Source organism: Sander lucioperca, chromosome 22, assembly GCF_008315115.2.
Source record: "Sander lucioperca isolate FBNREF2018 chromosome 22, SLUC_FBN_1.2, whole genome shotgun sequence".
In the NCBI taxonomy this organism is placed as follows: Eukaryota; Metazoa; Chordata; class Actinopteri; order Perciformes; family Percidae; genus Sander; species Sander lucioperca.
This window is the reverse complement of record NC_050194.1, coordinates 986,497-1,002,381: the sequence shown is the minus strand read 5'-3', so window position 1 is coordinate 1,002,381 and position 15,885 is coordinate 986,497. Positions and strand designations below refer to the sequence as shown.

Genomic DNA, 15,885 nt, shown 5'->3' with positions numbered 1-15,885 from the left:
CAGATTTCAGTACCAGGTTGCAGGCAAACATCCATCCTTCACTCTTTTTACACACATCAGCCACAAACACGAGTGTAGGGTCCCTCAGGTGTCAGCTGTGCCACATGTGAAAAGGTTTCAAGCTTGGCTATGACTTCAACTTTGCTGAAGAATCAGGTATAAAATTAGCTGTAATAACATTCATTATAACAAAGGTTATACATAGGAGTTTAGTCAGAAAAAAGGCATACTATTGTATATTGTGAAAAAGGTGCAATATGTTTGCAGGTTAGTTTTATAGTTTGGTAAGACTGCTAGGTGTTAGACAAAAGAAGCCTTATACTGGTTACAGTTCTACTGTCTAGCTAAAATTAAAGGAAACTAGTCTCAACACTTGACCTTTTTCTTTCAAAAGGAGTTCAAAGGAGTGTATTTTAAATCTTCATGCTATCCTCATTCAATGGACTGTTTTTTTTTGTTTGTTTTTTTTTACAATCCCAATGACAATCAAGTGTTATACCTTGTTCATTTTGCTATTTTTTTTATTGCCTGGTCTGCTAGAAAAAAACTAAAATCTTATACTGTATATGGTGCAAAACCATTATTAGACCTCAACTTCAGGGTTTTTATATTCTGTATGGCGAGTGTCCATAATGCCCAGGAAATAGTGAAAATAATCTGCAGAGATTGTCTTTTGCAAGACAGCAGCATTTTAGCATTTAGTGGGATCATCAATCCTACACATCCAAAAGACAACAGGTTTAACTATCTAAAGTATAGCCTATACTGTAGATATCACTCACTACTATAACTAAACAAACAATGCTTCCTGTGTCTCATTGAGCTAATTCATTGTTGCCCCCATGGGCTCACGTAGTCCAGTTGAAGACACACTTCAGTACTCATAAGAGAGCTGAAGTGACTTTAACACAATGGAAGAAGAAGATATTTATTTTATAAATGTAAGTTCAATTTTCAGTCTGGATTGCTTTCCTGAAGTTTTACAGTTAGCATCCCTTTTTTACTTGAACTCTCCAATGGCATCTGAGCACTTTGAATGTTAGCACAAGTGTTGTAGTATTCAACACTAGTTCAACACAGTTTAAAGTAGAAATCCGGCGCAAAGTGAACCTAGGGGTTAATAACACGTTTACCGAGTCGACCGTTCTCTGGGATATGTTTTCATGCTAATCGAATGTGACCAGTTTTAGCGCAAACCGCTAATTAGCTTATAAAGCTAGTTGTCGGGGCACTCGCTATTTCTATACCACTAACAAGGCTCAAAATAGCACCACACTTCCACAGTAGCATAATGAGGGCCCCCCCCCCCCTATTTACTGAGCAGAAACTGGTATCAATCTTTTTATCAAACTGCCAGGAAAAAAACTGTCCCTCAAATCTCTAGATGAAAAGGGTACCGCAATATCATCCGCACTAAAGGCTTGTTTAAATTTTGAACAGTGTCCATTTGTATAGTAACATATGAGATGGGAGGAGAATTATTAGCACCTTGAGTTCCTTTGAGACAGACAGCACTGTGGCCTGAGAGGATCAATCTTTGTCTTTTCTTACTGTAATTATACAAATGTTAGTAGAGTCCATTATAATAAACTTAACAGATACAGTTCATGTTAATATTAGATTTAGATTCCCACTCGTGTTTTCATCAGAAAAGAGAGAGAGATGCAATTTTCTAGTGTTATTTTGTGAAGCTTTTAACATTTAGTGCACTTGTGAGGCTCATGAGAGGCATATTGCTATTATTGTAGTATATGATTAGTAGTCAGGCAGTGAAGCCAGTATATATTTAGTAGGAACACTGAATAAAAGAATATGAAGGGGGTGAACTCAATCTAGTTCTTAACAAATTCGTCCATATTTTTTATAGCCTATATATATATATATATATATATATGACTGAATTCTGCAAAGTTTTTTTAATTGATCACATGCAAATCAGATTCTTGTGTAAGCTGCGAGGTTTCAGTTCTTGGTGAAACTCTAATTTGACCTCAATTGAACTGAACTGTACTTGAATTTAGCAGTTTTCGAACTAGCACCCTCTATAAGAATGTTTACACCAAGCCACTGTTCATAAACTCCTTAACACTGAAATAACACACTATCGTCCTCTCTGGAGCCAACCAGTGTACCATTAGTGTTTACCAGACTTGCCAGATTTGCCAGATTTGCCAGATTTGCTAGCTTTAGCAGCTTTGGTGGCTTTGATATCCATCTTGGTCTTCTGAATACGAGAGAAGATCTCTTTAAAAAGGGCTTTGTACTCTGGAGTGTTCTGTCCCAGCCTCTTATCCACCGCCTCCACTTGCTTGCTAATGCTCTCAATGGCCTCTGGGGTGGAGGGCGACTGAGTGGGGGTAGGGGGAGGCGCCGGGGTGGGGCCCATGGCACAGTCTTTCATGGACGGGTCTCGGGAGACGGGTCTGGAAGTCTGGACACCGGCGTGACACAGGCTCTCCTCGTGGCGCCTACACTTCCCTAACAGCTCCTCATATTTCTCCAGCAAGGCGTGGTACTGCTCATCCACCTCCCTGAGGATGGACATCCCTCTCTTCCTCACGCTGTTGGCGTGGAGGGCGTAGCTACCTCTCCTGCGGCCGGACGCGTCGCGGGCCACGATGGCATTGAGCGCCGTGTCGCTGCAGCTTTTTCTCACGGGGCTGGACTCAGGGAGAGCCTCCCCTCCCACACCTCCTCCACCTTCAGTCTCCTCCCTCACGCCTCCTCCGGTCTCCCCGACCTCAACTTCCAGGAACGTGTCCGTCTCCGGGGTGCTGTTGAGGACAGTCTGGGTAAGACCTACGCCGTCGTCCTCGCTGCTCAGCAGGAATGTCCGAGCGCGACGTAGCTGCTGCAGCTCCTGTAGCTCCACCTCCAACTCCCGCACCCTTGCCTGGCAGCTCTCAGCGTCCTAAAAGCAAAGACAATCAAAATTGTAGCTAAATATAATTATCTGATAAAAACCATCCCTCATTCTTGACAGATAAATGAACAAAAAATTCAAAATTTCTACCTACCTGCACTCGTGTCTGCAGGCGGGAGAACTCTGCAACAAGAAGGTTGCACTCCCTCTCCACCCCTTCCCTACGACCCCGCTCAGTCCGGGCAGCCGCTCGTAGAGCCGACACCGCTTCCCTCAGATGCTGGTTCTCTTCTTCAAATGGTGGATGCTTTACATCCACTGTAAAGCTCTCAGCCCGGCCCACTACAAACTCATCCTCATATCTGACAAAAAGACAAAAAATATAGAGCTGTGTTTCATTGTTGTAAAGATGACTAGCTACCTGCTCTGTGGAAAACAATAGCAAGTACCTTGGTGCTGTGCAAAGCTCCCTCAGGCAAGGGAAAGAGTGGATAGTCTTGCGTCGTTCCCTCTTCTCCCGCCTGACTCGGAGCTGCTCCATGGAGCGAAGCTGCTCCACCTGCCCTGAGAGAGACTCCACCTGATTCTGCAAAGTCTCAATGGTCCCTGTTAACCTGTTCCAGGAGAAGAGAAGAGAATTGATACATTTGATCCAATATGGCTCATATTTGTTGCACATTCTGCACTCAATCCATTCAGCCTCTTTTTTCTTATGTTAACAGCTATTTTGTATATATTTGTTTCTGTATTTATTGTTTATTTCCCATTAACGTTCAATACGTTTGTTTATGTATGCACCAACCACCAAGGCAAATTCCTTGTAAGTGTTACTTACTTGGCAATAAACCCCTTTCTGATTCTGAATCTGAAGATAACATGTTTAGGAAATGAAAGTGGGTATGAAAGAAGAGAGAAAAGAAAACCTCTTACCTCTCTATCTTTTGTTGTGAGCCCTTGCTGTCCATCACCAGCGTGTGGTTGGTGCGTTCCAGCTCTCTGGCAGTCCCGTCCAGCTGCTCGTACACTTTGGCATGCTGCTCGTTCATTTCCCGAAGAACCTCCAGCTGCTTCGACAGATACTGTCGGACAAACAAAAATATGTATGTACACGTGCATGTACAATCACCTATACACAGGGAATGTACACACAAATCCACACACGGGAGCAACCATCTGATCTACCTGTATAGTATATCTGAGCAATAGAAGTTCAGATCTCAATGAACAGCATGGAAGCAACAAGGGCTCTTATTGGCTGTCATAGGAATTAGGCAGTACTTTCCAATTCATGTGCCATTGATGTGATACATTTTTCAATGATTTATTAGGATTTATTGCACAATATATTACCAGTTAATATACTGCTTTACAATTAAATATATTAATTGATTATTTATTCATTTCTAAACCTTTAAAACAATCTCAAATCAAAATCTACTTTCTGGAGCTTTCAAAGGGACATTCCCAAATGTTTTTTTTTCTATTAAGTGTACTTAATTTTATTCATGAATTCAATTCATGGATTAGGTTAATGAGGGAGACATTAGTTCCTAGATTAGATAAAACAATTCTCAAAATCTATCATAAATAATAATAAAGCCCATCTCTTCCCATCCTGCCTGAATCAGTACAACCTCTTGACAGCACTCCATCATTTACTGTATACCTCGATCTCTTGCACTTGCTCTTCATTAGTGATGTACATCTGCTGCAGGGAATCCTCCAGCTCTTTGTTCCTCTCCAGCAGAGTCTTTCCCAGCTCTGCCGCCAAGTGGAGGTCTAGAAATTAGAATGCGATTATGAAGCAGATGAACAAATAAGTCACAAGTGCAGACAGAGATGTAATTTGACCAAGATGGATACAAAGTTTAGGTAGTTTGGGAAAAAGAAAGCTGGGGAGGAGGGATGGAAATATAAGGAGAGGAAGGATTAAGAGGACAGGAAAGGGGGAACTAAATCTGACAAAAGTAGACAGGCTGCAACTGTACAATTTAGATGATCTGCTGTCACGATTAATGGAGTGCATTGTTCTATTTCAGGCGAGGTTATAACAGGGTCTGGAACAGAATGATTAAAGGGCCCATTACGTTGTCTCAGTCTGAACTGGACTAGTTGAATTATACAGAGAGAAGAGCAGGAAAGACAGAAAGACTTCTTCCCCCTGCAGGTCCTCTTCTCTCTGCCAACTGAAAATGAAGGTCAGAGATTGTTGCCAAGATTATTTGAAGAGACACCTCTCTGCTGAGATTAGCACAGAAATAGGCTGAAGTTTAACATGCTGGCATGCAGGAGACTTTTAAGGCAGGCAATTTCACATTCAATGTATTATATAATAGTGCGTTGTTGATCTTGGTCTAAGTCTATTGCTTTACCTTTATTGCACCACACTGTTTTTATTTGTGCTTCCAAACTGTTACAGCAAATCCACAGTAAAATGAGTCAATGTCATCGTTCTTTATTCTAACTTTGCTCTGACTCAGCAATATTAATGGCCTACATTGTTGGGTCTGAGTCAGCAAGATGAGATTTGCGACCTCTTAGAAAGAAAGCAGAGGACTAAACTGAACAGCCAATAAAGTCATCTCTCATTCAGTCCTGGGTCTGTCTGCAATATTGAATAGTGACCACTCGGACGGATGCCAAGTAACAAGCTTCTAACAGCAACTCCTGACCTACTGTATATCACTGCAACATTTACATTAAATGGAGTAGATAGTAGGGTAGGGTACAGAAACAACCAGTATCTACCGGACCAAATGACAACGCAGATTCCAGTGTCTCATTTCAGTGCCACTTAAACGCCCGCGTGCCATCTGGTGCTCCGAAATGCGCAAGACTCTAGTTAACATTGCACTTGGCAGCAGGTAACATTAGCCTACAGTTAGCTAGTGGCTGTCTTAAACACAGCTAAAATGCTGAAAGCTAAAAGGTCCAAAGTGGGGCTGTTGTAAATTACCCTTCTGCCATCTAATGGTTCTTCTTTTTGTTGTTTAACAGCAATTGACTGCTGAAATAAGTTACTGCTATTACATTTTACATAAATTATTTAAATTTGACCATATGGCCTTACCAATAAACAAGTCATTCTTTAATGTCGCCGACTGTTGTTTTTTAATATTGGACTTCAATTCACCAGGTGGCCAGGAATACGACTCCAAATGAAAGCTAATGGAACTCCGTTCCTGCTTGATGTGTAAATAGGCAACTGTATGCTAATAAGTTTATCAACTTAAAAGGTGATAACATGTCAGTGTACAGCTTGTTTCTGCTGCCCCCAGTTAATGCAGGGTTAAAGATCCTTCAAGAAATGTTACCGTACACTCTGCTAGCTTTTTCAGTAGAGCCCGACGAACAAATCGTCAGGAAGATTGTAGCTTATCACAGATATATTATTATCAGCACATGTCGGCTGAAGTAGCAAGGAATTGCAGTACAGAAATCTGTATTGACTCATATATTGTATTATCCCTAAAATCTCAATATTGGTTTTAGCCTGACAAATCGAATATCAGCCAGGTTCTATTTTTCAGTCACTGCATGTTTTGAAAGCATGCTTCTCTTCTTTCTACCCGGCAGTCTTGTCGTCACCTTCTTCAATTAAACTAATGAGTAGCAAGCTAAGCATGCAGTTGCCAACAGCTCCATATGGACTAATTCACACACTTCCTCTGTACGGATAGCTTAATGAATTCCTGCGGGGCCCTGGCATCAGCAGCTGTGGTACCACTGAATGGATTCCTCCTGGATGCTGAGTGAGTCAGGAGCCCACCTAGCCCTCTTTCTGCTAGTACGACTTAACTAGAAACCCCTGAGGAGTTAGCATCTCTGCTCTGACACACAGGAAGTGATTTGTTTGAAATATGCTATGGAAGGGTTGTGTAGTTAGCATTAGCAGTTATAGCAACAAAGAGTTCAAGCTACAAAATAATTTCTTCAATAGTACTTTTATTTTTCTGGCACTAGTAGGCAACTTTTTTGTTTCCTCTTATTCTGTTTATTGTGACCAACGCACCAAAATACCAAGGCAAATTCCTTGTGAATGTGAAAATCTACCTGTTTCTGATGTAAACAAAACTTGTGTACCAGTATTCTGAAAATAACTTGGTAGACCATGCAGTTACGTCACGGTTGGTATGTTAAATCCAGCACTCCTCTCATCAATAAACTAAAAACAGTTATATAAGCGGCTGAAGACTTTTGGCAAGCTCTTGAAATCCTATCCAGCCTTGGGCCAATCTGACAAATCTAAAACCAAAATCCACCAAAAAACAGACCACACTGTGTTAGTGTCCACATTCAGCTGGCAGAGAGGGAGAGGGAGCTCAGTGACAAGAGAATAAAAGAAGAAAGGAAAACAAAGTGAAAGTGGGAGAGGGGGAAAGAGCCAATCGATACAACTCACTGCACTAGCAAAACAACTTAGCAAGTCAATACTCGCAACAGACAAGTCTGTTAGCTGCACACAGACACTGAAGCTTGACCCACACAGGATGAAAGCACTGAAGCCAGAACTCTAGCATAATCACATCATTCATGACAAATACATTTCCTTCTTGCATTTCCTCCGACTGCAACCAGTTGGGAGTGTGTTTGTGTGTTCAGAGAACTTGGTTGCACTTTTTACAAAGTAAACACAAGAGCAAGTATAAATACTATAAATCTTTTCAATGCAACCAGCTACTGAAAACTTCTAGATGTGCGTGCACATTTAGACATATCTGATAATATACTGTATGTGGTGATCTCTTCCACAGGCAGGGTTGCTTTGGACCCATGACATTTATTGGAATGTGGAAAACAAGACTTCTCCTCTTTCTCTTTTCCTGTGTTGCAGACCTGACATCTTAACAGAAAAAGGTTCTAGAAACATTCGGTGGCCAGAAATGAATTATTTAGTGCAATAGCTTTTTTTATCCATAAACTGCACTAATGCATTATATGCCAAAACAGTGGTATCTAGTAACATTTTGATGTTCAACACTGGGACCTTTGCTCTTTAATACCCTGTACTTATGTGGCATAAATACTTATTAAGCTGTAACAAGAGCAAAGGAAGCCTCTCATCAGATGTAAGTCAAGCCAACAAACCTCTGATCTCAGGTGGTAGAGCCACATATTTTCCTCGTGGACTTGGGCCAATAAAGGATCTGGCTAACAAACGGGGCCAAACAAAGATGCATCCTAATTACACGTTAATTTATTATCCCTCCTGTTTTCATGCTTTGTATTTCTGAGTTGAAATGGGAGCTGTAACTACAAAAAAAAAAAAAAATCTCCTACATTCCACAGTGCTTTCCAAGTTTGACATCTGCTAAATTTGCACAAAAATGAAGAGCTTTATTCTCAAAAAACTTAAAGGAAGAGTTTAACATTTTGGGGCATAAAGAAGATTGCTACCACCTTCATGTCTTTATGATGCGTGTGAAACTACCTGGCTCTTTCTGAAGGTAAGAAAAGACCAATAAGAAACATGCAATCACATTTTACAGGATCACTCCACTTAAAGTTGATGTGTTCCCTTCTAAATACATTTGCAACCAGGGTCAGCCTCCTCCAGCCCCTTACTACTTTTTTTTTTTTTGAAGTATTTGGATTCTTCTAATTTTTTCTAATTGAGTTATCTGTTCTGTTATAATTTAGGCAAGTTTTATTTAAATGGAGCAGTTATTTTTGGTCTCAAAATGAACTGCTTTCAAACTAAAGAGCTTTTCCTTTTTGTTGACACTTTATTTCCTAACACTAATAGTATTCTAGCGACAATCCTACAATAAAATCCTCTGAATTTGTTGGTTATCCAATTAAAATAAGATAAGTCTGGGCGTCTGGTTAGCTCACCTGGCAGCGCGTGCGCACATATACAGAGTATCAGTCTTCGACGCTGCGGCCACAGGATCGATTCCGTCCTGCAGCCCTTTGCTGCATGTCATTTCCCTGCTCTCTCACCCCTCTCATGTTTAAAGCTGTCCTGTCAAAATAAAGGCCTAAAATGCCAATCAATTCAAAATAAGATGAGTCGTAAAAATACTGGAATCATCTTAAAAAAATACCATGTTTATGTTTTTAACTGTATAATATATAGCCTACCTACAAGAATTTAACAACCAGTTTTGGAAAAAAGTAGAGCATACCAAACATAATGATAATATGCACCAAAAATGTATTAATTCTTCCTTGGCCCATTGACCTTCCATCAGATTTGATTAGAATCTGCTTGTGGTAAGGTCTGAATACATAACAATAACAATTTTCTTAAATAATTGATTCCAAAGTAGTAGCTTAAAGCAGGTGCAGAGTAACACTATTTTATGGCTGCAACTATAGTATTGACTATTATTGATTAATCTGCAAGTTGTTTTCTCAATGAATGGATGAATCGCATGTCTAAAAATTGGGAATGAATGCCCATCACAACTTCCCAGAGTCCAAGATGACATATTCCAATGTCTTGTTTTGTTCGACCAAAAGTCCAAAAGAGAAAAGCAACGAAGTCCTCTCATTTGAGATGCTGGAACCAGAGAATGTTTGGCATAGGTCCAATATTTTTGCTTGAAACAAGCGTGATTCCTGCATGACAACAACGACTGTACTGTAACACAAGGACAGTGGCATGTCTCTCTGAAGGATCCGTGGCATCCTGAATAGTCGCACAACAAAATAGGGCTGCACGATACGAAAAAAATGTGCGATATACGATATTATAGATATTAAAGTGTACTCGGTTCTGCTGCTTTCAGTATTCTGCTAAAATATAACAAACTGCTTGTTGAATTTAAATCGAATGAAAGGAAATCATTTCCAACTTTCTTTTATTGAATAAATTGAACTTTCAGTTGAATATAAAAGGCATCACTAAAAAAAACAATGACAGTTACATTTTAAAGTGCTGTTTTCTACTGATATTGTCTTTAAACTAACACAAAAAAATCTCTTGAGTGTCTTTCGCGATATGTCGCAGCCTTTCGCGATGCGTTTATTGCGCCAAGTTGATATCGCAATATATGACGATAAAAAAAAAAATAGATTTATTTTTTTGCAGCCCTACAACAAAACATGACTTCAGGCAGTCAGCACTTTGAAGCACAGTGCTGCTCTGAGAGGTCTGACATCCTCTCTGCTCCATCAGACACAGAGCTCTGCGTGGACACGCACACATGAAGACACTGCTCCTTTTTTACACCAGCCATTTTGACTTTTATGAGTTCGTCCTCTCTGCTGCTGTCTCTCTCTTTTACTATTTCTTCCTCAGTGTTCCCAAAGTAAAGACTATTGAAGATGTATTTTTATTCTTAGGTCCACTGATGCATGAGTCTTTGTGTGCAGGAAAAAAAATTGTCTAACAAATCCATTACATCATGGCTGCAGGTACATATATGCTTATGTGTGCACATATGTTTGTAGTCAGGTAAAAACCACTGCATCAGCACTATTTCATCTCCGGACATGTACCATTATAATTACGTCAAGTCAAGTCAACTTTATTTATCAATTCTGCAATATGTGCCAAACATACAGAGCGATTGAAAATATGTTTCTCTCCGACCCACGGTGCAATAAGGACATGTACAACAAGTACAATATAAAAGATAAGAAATATATACCAATAAAGATTAAAAAAAGTAATATGTACAAATAAGATAAAGAAAGATAAGTAATATATACAATTTAAAAAAAAGACTGAGGACAACTGATTAAGAGATGAAAGACAGGAAATGAAGTGGTGGAGAGAGGAGCCTTTGTCTGTGATGATTATTTTTTTTAAATACATTCAGAAGTCATGCATTTCAGCATGAGAGGGCTCACCAATTAAATTAAATATTCATTATATTTAATTTGGTGGTCAACTGGCTAATAAAGGTCTTTACAGATGTTCAGTACATAATATAAATAGTGTGACCTCATCCTAAATGTACTTGCCTCTTTGTGACTGACTTCTTAGTTCCCCTGACGTGAATAAACATAAAAAGACAGACCTCATCTTTATAGAAATTGACTGATACCAAATCCATCTGGCATAACATAAATGTGATTAAATGCATTATTTTTATCAATACTGAAAAAAATGTGGAAACCTTTTGAAGGGGGATGTTATTGCATGCTCAGCTGGTTGGGTCTCAGACTATTTAAATATATTTACATTTTAGGACCATGAATGACCAATATGTAGCCTAGTTAGATCTGATAGAATCACTTCAGCTGTGATAGATTTACTCATGCTGTCACTGTATAGAGCAGGTGGCCTTATAATGGAAAGATAGATACAAGCCTTCCGGTCACGAAAGGCTTGTATCATGTGGACGCGCCGACAGTTTTGTTGTCATGACTTAGAATTCCTCATGGGGGCATACCTGTCAAGTATCCCGTTTTGGCCGGGAAAGTCCCGTATTTTACCCTTCTTTCCCGCCGTCCTCCCGTATTAGTATTTTCCCGTAAATCTCCCGTATTTTAACCTGCGTTATTAAAAAATAATAATACCCCGGGCCGGGCGGAGTAAAAAAAAAAAAAAAAACATTCCCAATCTGAACTCTGTCACTAGCCTCGTGATAACTGCCACCTGCAGTAGCCTACTACAGGTACTGTAGGTGGCAGTTGTCGTGAGGTTAGTGTGTGAGGTCAGATGATGAGTGACAATGCGGGGAAAAAAAGAAAAAAAAACAGAGACGGATGATGGACGGAAGGCACTCCTGCCAAAAAACCAAAACCCTCAAAATGTAAGGGATACTGGAGCTTGGTTGGGGTGGTGGGACTGCTCGCGGTGGACGCCGGAAAATTTCCCTTATTTTCAAATCCAAAACTTGACAGGTATACATGGGGGCGGCAGAAACTACGCCTATTAATGAACGTCCGTTACATTCAAGCCATTGCCAAATGAGTTGATACAAAGCTAATTAAGCCTATCAGCTCCACACAACTCTCTCTGTATTTCTCAGTATGGCTATGTTTACAAAATGGCGTAGTCCGGTGGCATTTGTGCGTGAGTGTCACCGCTGAAAAAAGAACAACAGCAGCGTTCAGCTTTGGAGACGAAGAGAACATAGCTGTTCAAGATAATTACCTCTTCTGAAGAGTCCATCATGTTTTTTTTTTAATCCTCCATGTCCTCCTTGATTTGACGGGTTAAACGTTACTAGCAGCTGTGGGGAAGAGGGGTGGGGGTGTCGCACGATCACCGAAGGCTTGCATCATGTGGATGTGCCGACAGTGTTGTCAGTACTTAGAATTCTTCATGGGGGAGACAGAAACTACGCACTATAGCTTTAGCGAACATCATATGCGTAATTAATGGCTCGATTCAAACAGGATCAAATAATTTGTTGTCTCTGCCTGTTCACTACTGTAGTCTAGCCTACCTATTTGTTCCGAAATAAGGTCCCACGGTCAACCGGAAGGGGAGGGACTTCGCCTCTCTAAACATGTGACATAATGCAAGCCCATTAAATAGTAAGATGAAAACATTTTAGGCAAGAATTATGCCATGCAGCAACAGCATCTTGGTTTATATTTAAGTGCTGCCTAGTTTTTGAAGTTTCATCTGAGTCCGCTTCTAGACTCTTTGTGTATGCTAAAGTACACTCTGTAGTTCAACAAATAGGCCAGGGCCAACAGAAAACCTCCAAGTAACAAGTTTTGCGTTAAATGCATCCCTTGGAGGTTTGCTGCTGGCCTGTGAGTAGGGAGATCTGGGCACTGGTAAGATGGAGGGGAGTTTAACATGGTTCATTTACACATACTACCAACCTTATTGGTTGGTTGAATATCTGCAAAGTATCCCTTAAATTAGACAAAGACTGAATAGTGAACCCTCCTGTTGGCTTGTTTTTGCAAGATTCTTCCTTTACTAAGTCATCAGTAGCTGCACAATGTGCAGTGGATTAATCGACCAGTAGATTCAGACAAAACAAGACGTTTCAAAAGAGCACCTAGGAAACTGCCATACAGCATTTTACATTTTACAATTTATAAAGACCTACAGAGTAATACATTAATAATCAAAGGATTTGACACAGTAATCAATAATGAAAACAATAGTCAGTTGCCGTTTTAACTAGCACATTGTTAAATTATATGAATAATACTGACTATGGCTGTCTTTTTACTGCCTAATTGGTTCATAACGTTTGATATTACATCAGTATTTAGACCCAAAAAACAATGGTATACACTTTTGGTGAGCACATTAAGTAAGCAGTGTATCTTTAAATAAAAAGGATAAACCTTGACCATTTTTTTCTTTCAGAAAAACATCAAGACTTTTCCTTGAAAAAAATCCTTATCTTACACTGCTTTACTATTATTGCATATTGTGTACTCAGGTTTAATGTTAGCCTAAAATAATGGGTACATGCCATTGAAATAATTGAATACACTTTGTTAAAGCGCATGCAGAGAGCCTGAGTCTTTTGAAATAATTAGGCTCTCTATTATGAAATTGTGACATTGTGTCCATCACATCTGTCCAATACCCAAGGTGACATCATCAAGTTGCATGGTTTGTCTGACCAACAGTCCAAAACCCAAAGACATTCAATACACAATGACACAAAAAAGATTCAAAAGCAGCAAATCCTCACATTTGAGTTGACAAGCTTCAACCTCAACATGTTCTGCATTTTTCTTGATAAACAAATAACTGATGATCAAAAGCATCCTTTTTTGTATATAAATTTATTTATTAATGTTAAATCTTCCAGAAATATGCCCTGATAATAGCCTCATTGAGGGTCTAACACACTGTCTGATGCTGACAGCAATATACCAGGCCCTGTTTGGCATGCTTTCAATGCATTGTTGTCAAAGAAGAACAGCTCGCTCCCTTTGAAACTACTTAAGCGTTTATCTGAATGCACTGAAATTGAGGAGGGACTTCTAAAAAGATGCATCGACCGTCTCGTTACATGACAGAGAGCCTTTGTTAAGTGGAGGCCAGCTGACCGACACCGTCGCCAGCCGCTGAGAGTGGGGATGCTGCGGGGAGGGAGGATGGTGTCTTGTCTTACCCTGCTCCAGGTCCTGTTGGTCGTACCACGGCTCTTCCTCTTCGGTCACGAATTCCTCCATTCTCCCTGAGCTTAGCATGGGTGTCCCCCTCCTCCTGAACCCGGGAAACCCGCAGAAGCAAGCCGTACTGTCTGAACAATAGAGCTCCGACTCCTCCAGAAGGCAGTGGTCGCTCCTTCGTGCTGGAACTGCGCACGGGTTTCATTCAGCCAGGGAGTGTTGTGATGTGGCTCTACGTGTTTCCTCTTTCCTTCCTCTGCTCGTTGTTTCCTCGTTCACTCCCACCTCTCCCTCTCATCCCCCCACCGCCAGGCACCGGCCCATCCTGGTCCTCAGACCAGCTGCTGCTGCTGTTGCTGCTGCTACTGCTGCAGAGGAGCCTACAGACGTGGCAGCGATGTTGCAATGACTCCACTTCCTTTCTCCCTGTTATCAGCGGCACACGTACGATGCCTTCACGTGCTGCCCGTAAGCTGTAAATGTACAGCTCTGTTTACATTCCAGTTTTCGGTCAAGCGCGCCCTCTAGATTTCTTTGGAAAGACGGGCATGATGACGCCATTCATTTAGACACATTTATTACAAAGGCACATCTGTTAAAAAGCTAACCAAATAGGCTACTATATCATAAAGCTAAAATTTCAGACCGCATCTAAACGCTACATTACCTCATAGAGATGACTTGGAGCCCAGATTCAGTGAACAAAATTGTGATTCGATTAGGATTTGTTTACAGGTTAAACATGCTTTTAAGCATGTAGTTTATTTAAAAATTCAGCCAGAAACCTAGGTTCAGTTTCTGACAGCACTACTTCCAACTTGGCCCCATCGAACACAACTGTGCAACTGCAGTGTGGGAGGCCAGTGAGGGGTTGTGTAGGCTACTTGTCCCAGCACCTGTGACTTTTAATTGTTTGTCTGTCTACAGTCTATGTCAAAAAGTGAATAAAAAATTCTAACACAAGCTGTGCATACAAGACGGGCTGATAATGTACAGCAAATGTGTCTGTTGATGCAGTGGTAGTGAATGTAGGCTTAAATGGGTGGACGTGCTACTACAATAAATCACATTGCTCCTATTCATTGTACAGTTTATTTTGATTATTCTTGCTGTCTAAATAAGTATCGTGCATTTGTAATATCACATCTCTATCACTACAAGGTCTGTCTACCATCTTGTGTACAAGCTACTTTGTTCCTGCTTGAAGATGTGGTCTGAAATACAGCTGCTTCAGGATTGAATCTAAGCAGGCAATCGCCTAATGCAAAAAAATGAAAAAAGGTCCAAGGCATTCTTCTTGCAAATGTTTTAATTTGTGTCGCTACGCATGGGTTGCTGCCCAGTTCTATTTTTAATGTATTAAGATTTCAATATGAAATAGCCATTTTAAATGAAGGCTTTTTAATTTTTTTGCAAGAAAAGTGCCTTGGACCTTTTTTCTCTTTTGTGTTCCCCTTCCCAAGAGCACTTCCGAGCACTCCTGACCTTTTTTCTTCCAATAGGCTAACGCTGCTGATGATAGGATGTGATATATTTTTTTATAAGTATGAAGAAAAAAAAAGGAATCTTTCAAATGTGTTCTCTGTGGAGTTACACTGCTGTGTTACCTGGACTCAGTGATGCTCTGTTTTGTACCTTCCAACAGATCCTTTTGCAGCTGTAGGCGTTGGGTTATGTGGCAGCTGACTGAACTGTTTAGTTCAACTTTGGGTAACTGCTGCAAAATGATTCAGCTCACTTCTGCTACAAGCAGTGTTATGTTATTTACACCACTAGAGTGCATGCTCGAGTCTTATACATGCCACAAAACAGGTCCCTCTTAAAGGTTTGGATGAACACACATACAGAACATGCATTTCACAGAAATCCCCTTTGTCCCCTCACAGCTCCATCCTATGATTGTTATATTATTTAATACATCATTATATAATAGATAGGTGGAGGGAACTACTCATCATAATAGCCCTATATTCTGATCTCTCACTGCAGGTCAAATTTGGAAGAAAATTCAAATAAATGACATATTA

General features: G+C 40.3%; 1 protein-coding gene across 1 annotated transcript; it reads right to left on the bottom strand.

Annotated features, from left to right (window-relative positions):
* Nucleotides 1-1,299: 1,299 nt before the first annotated feature.
* On the bottom strand, nucleotides 1,300-14,309 carry LOC116044126 (cerebellar degeneration-related protein 2-like). The gene is made up of 6 exons (XM_031291169.2): nucleotides 13,858-14,309; nucleotides 4,530-4,642; nucleotides 3,794-3,942; nucleotides 3,313-3,477; nucleotides 3,018-3,225; nucleotides 1,300-2,911 (listed from the first exon to the last, which is right to left on the bottom strand). The coding sequence occupies exons 1-6, from the start codon at nucleotides 13,934-13,936 to the stop codon at nucleotides 2,135-2,137; spliced, it is 1,491 nt and encodes a 496-aa protein (XP_031147029.1). The 5' UTR covers nucleotides 13,937-14,309; the 3' UTR covers nucleotides 1,300-2,134.
* Between the last annotated feature and the right edge of the window lie 1,576 nt (nucleotides 14,310-15,885).

Excerpts from the sequence above, each read along its gene's own strand:
- LOC116044126 (XM_031291169.2), bottom strand. The coding sequence starts at position 13,936 with ATGCTAAGCTCAGGGAGAATGGAGGAATTCGTGACCGAAGAGGAAGAG. Across the intron at positions 3,943-4,529 it reads AGCAAGTGCAAGAGATCGAG|TATCTGTCGAAGCAGCTGGA; the intron begins GTATACAGTAAA and ends TTTGTCCGACAG. Across the intron at positions 3,478-3,793 it reads TCACAACAAAAGATAGAGAG|GTTAACAGGGACCATTGAGA; the intron begins GTAAGAGGTTTT and ends CTCCTGGAACAG.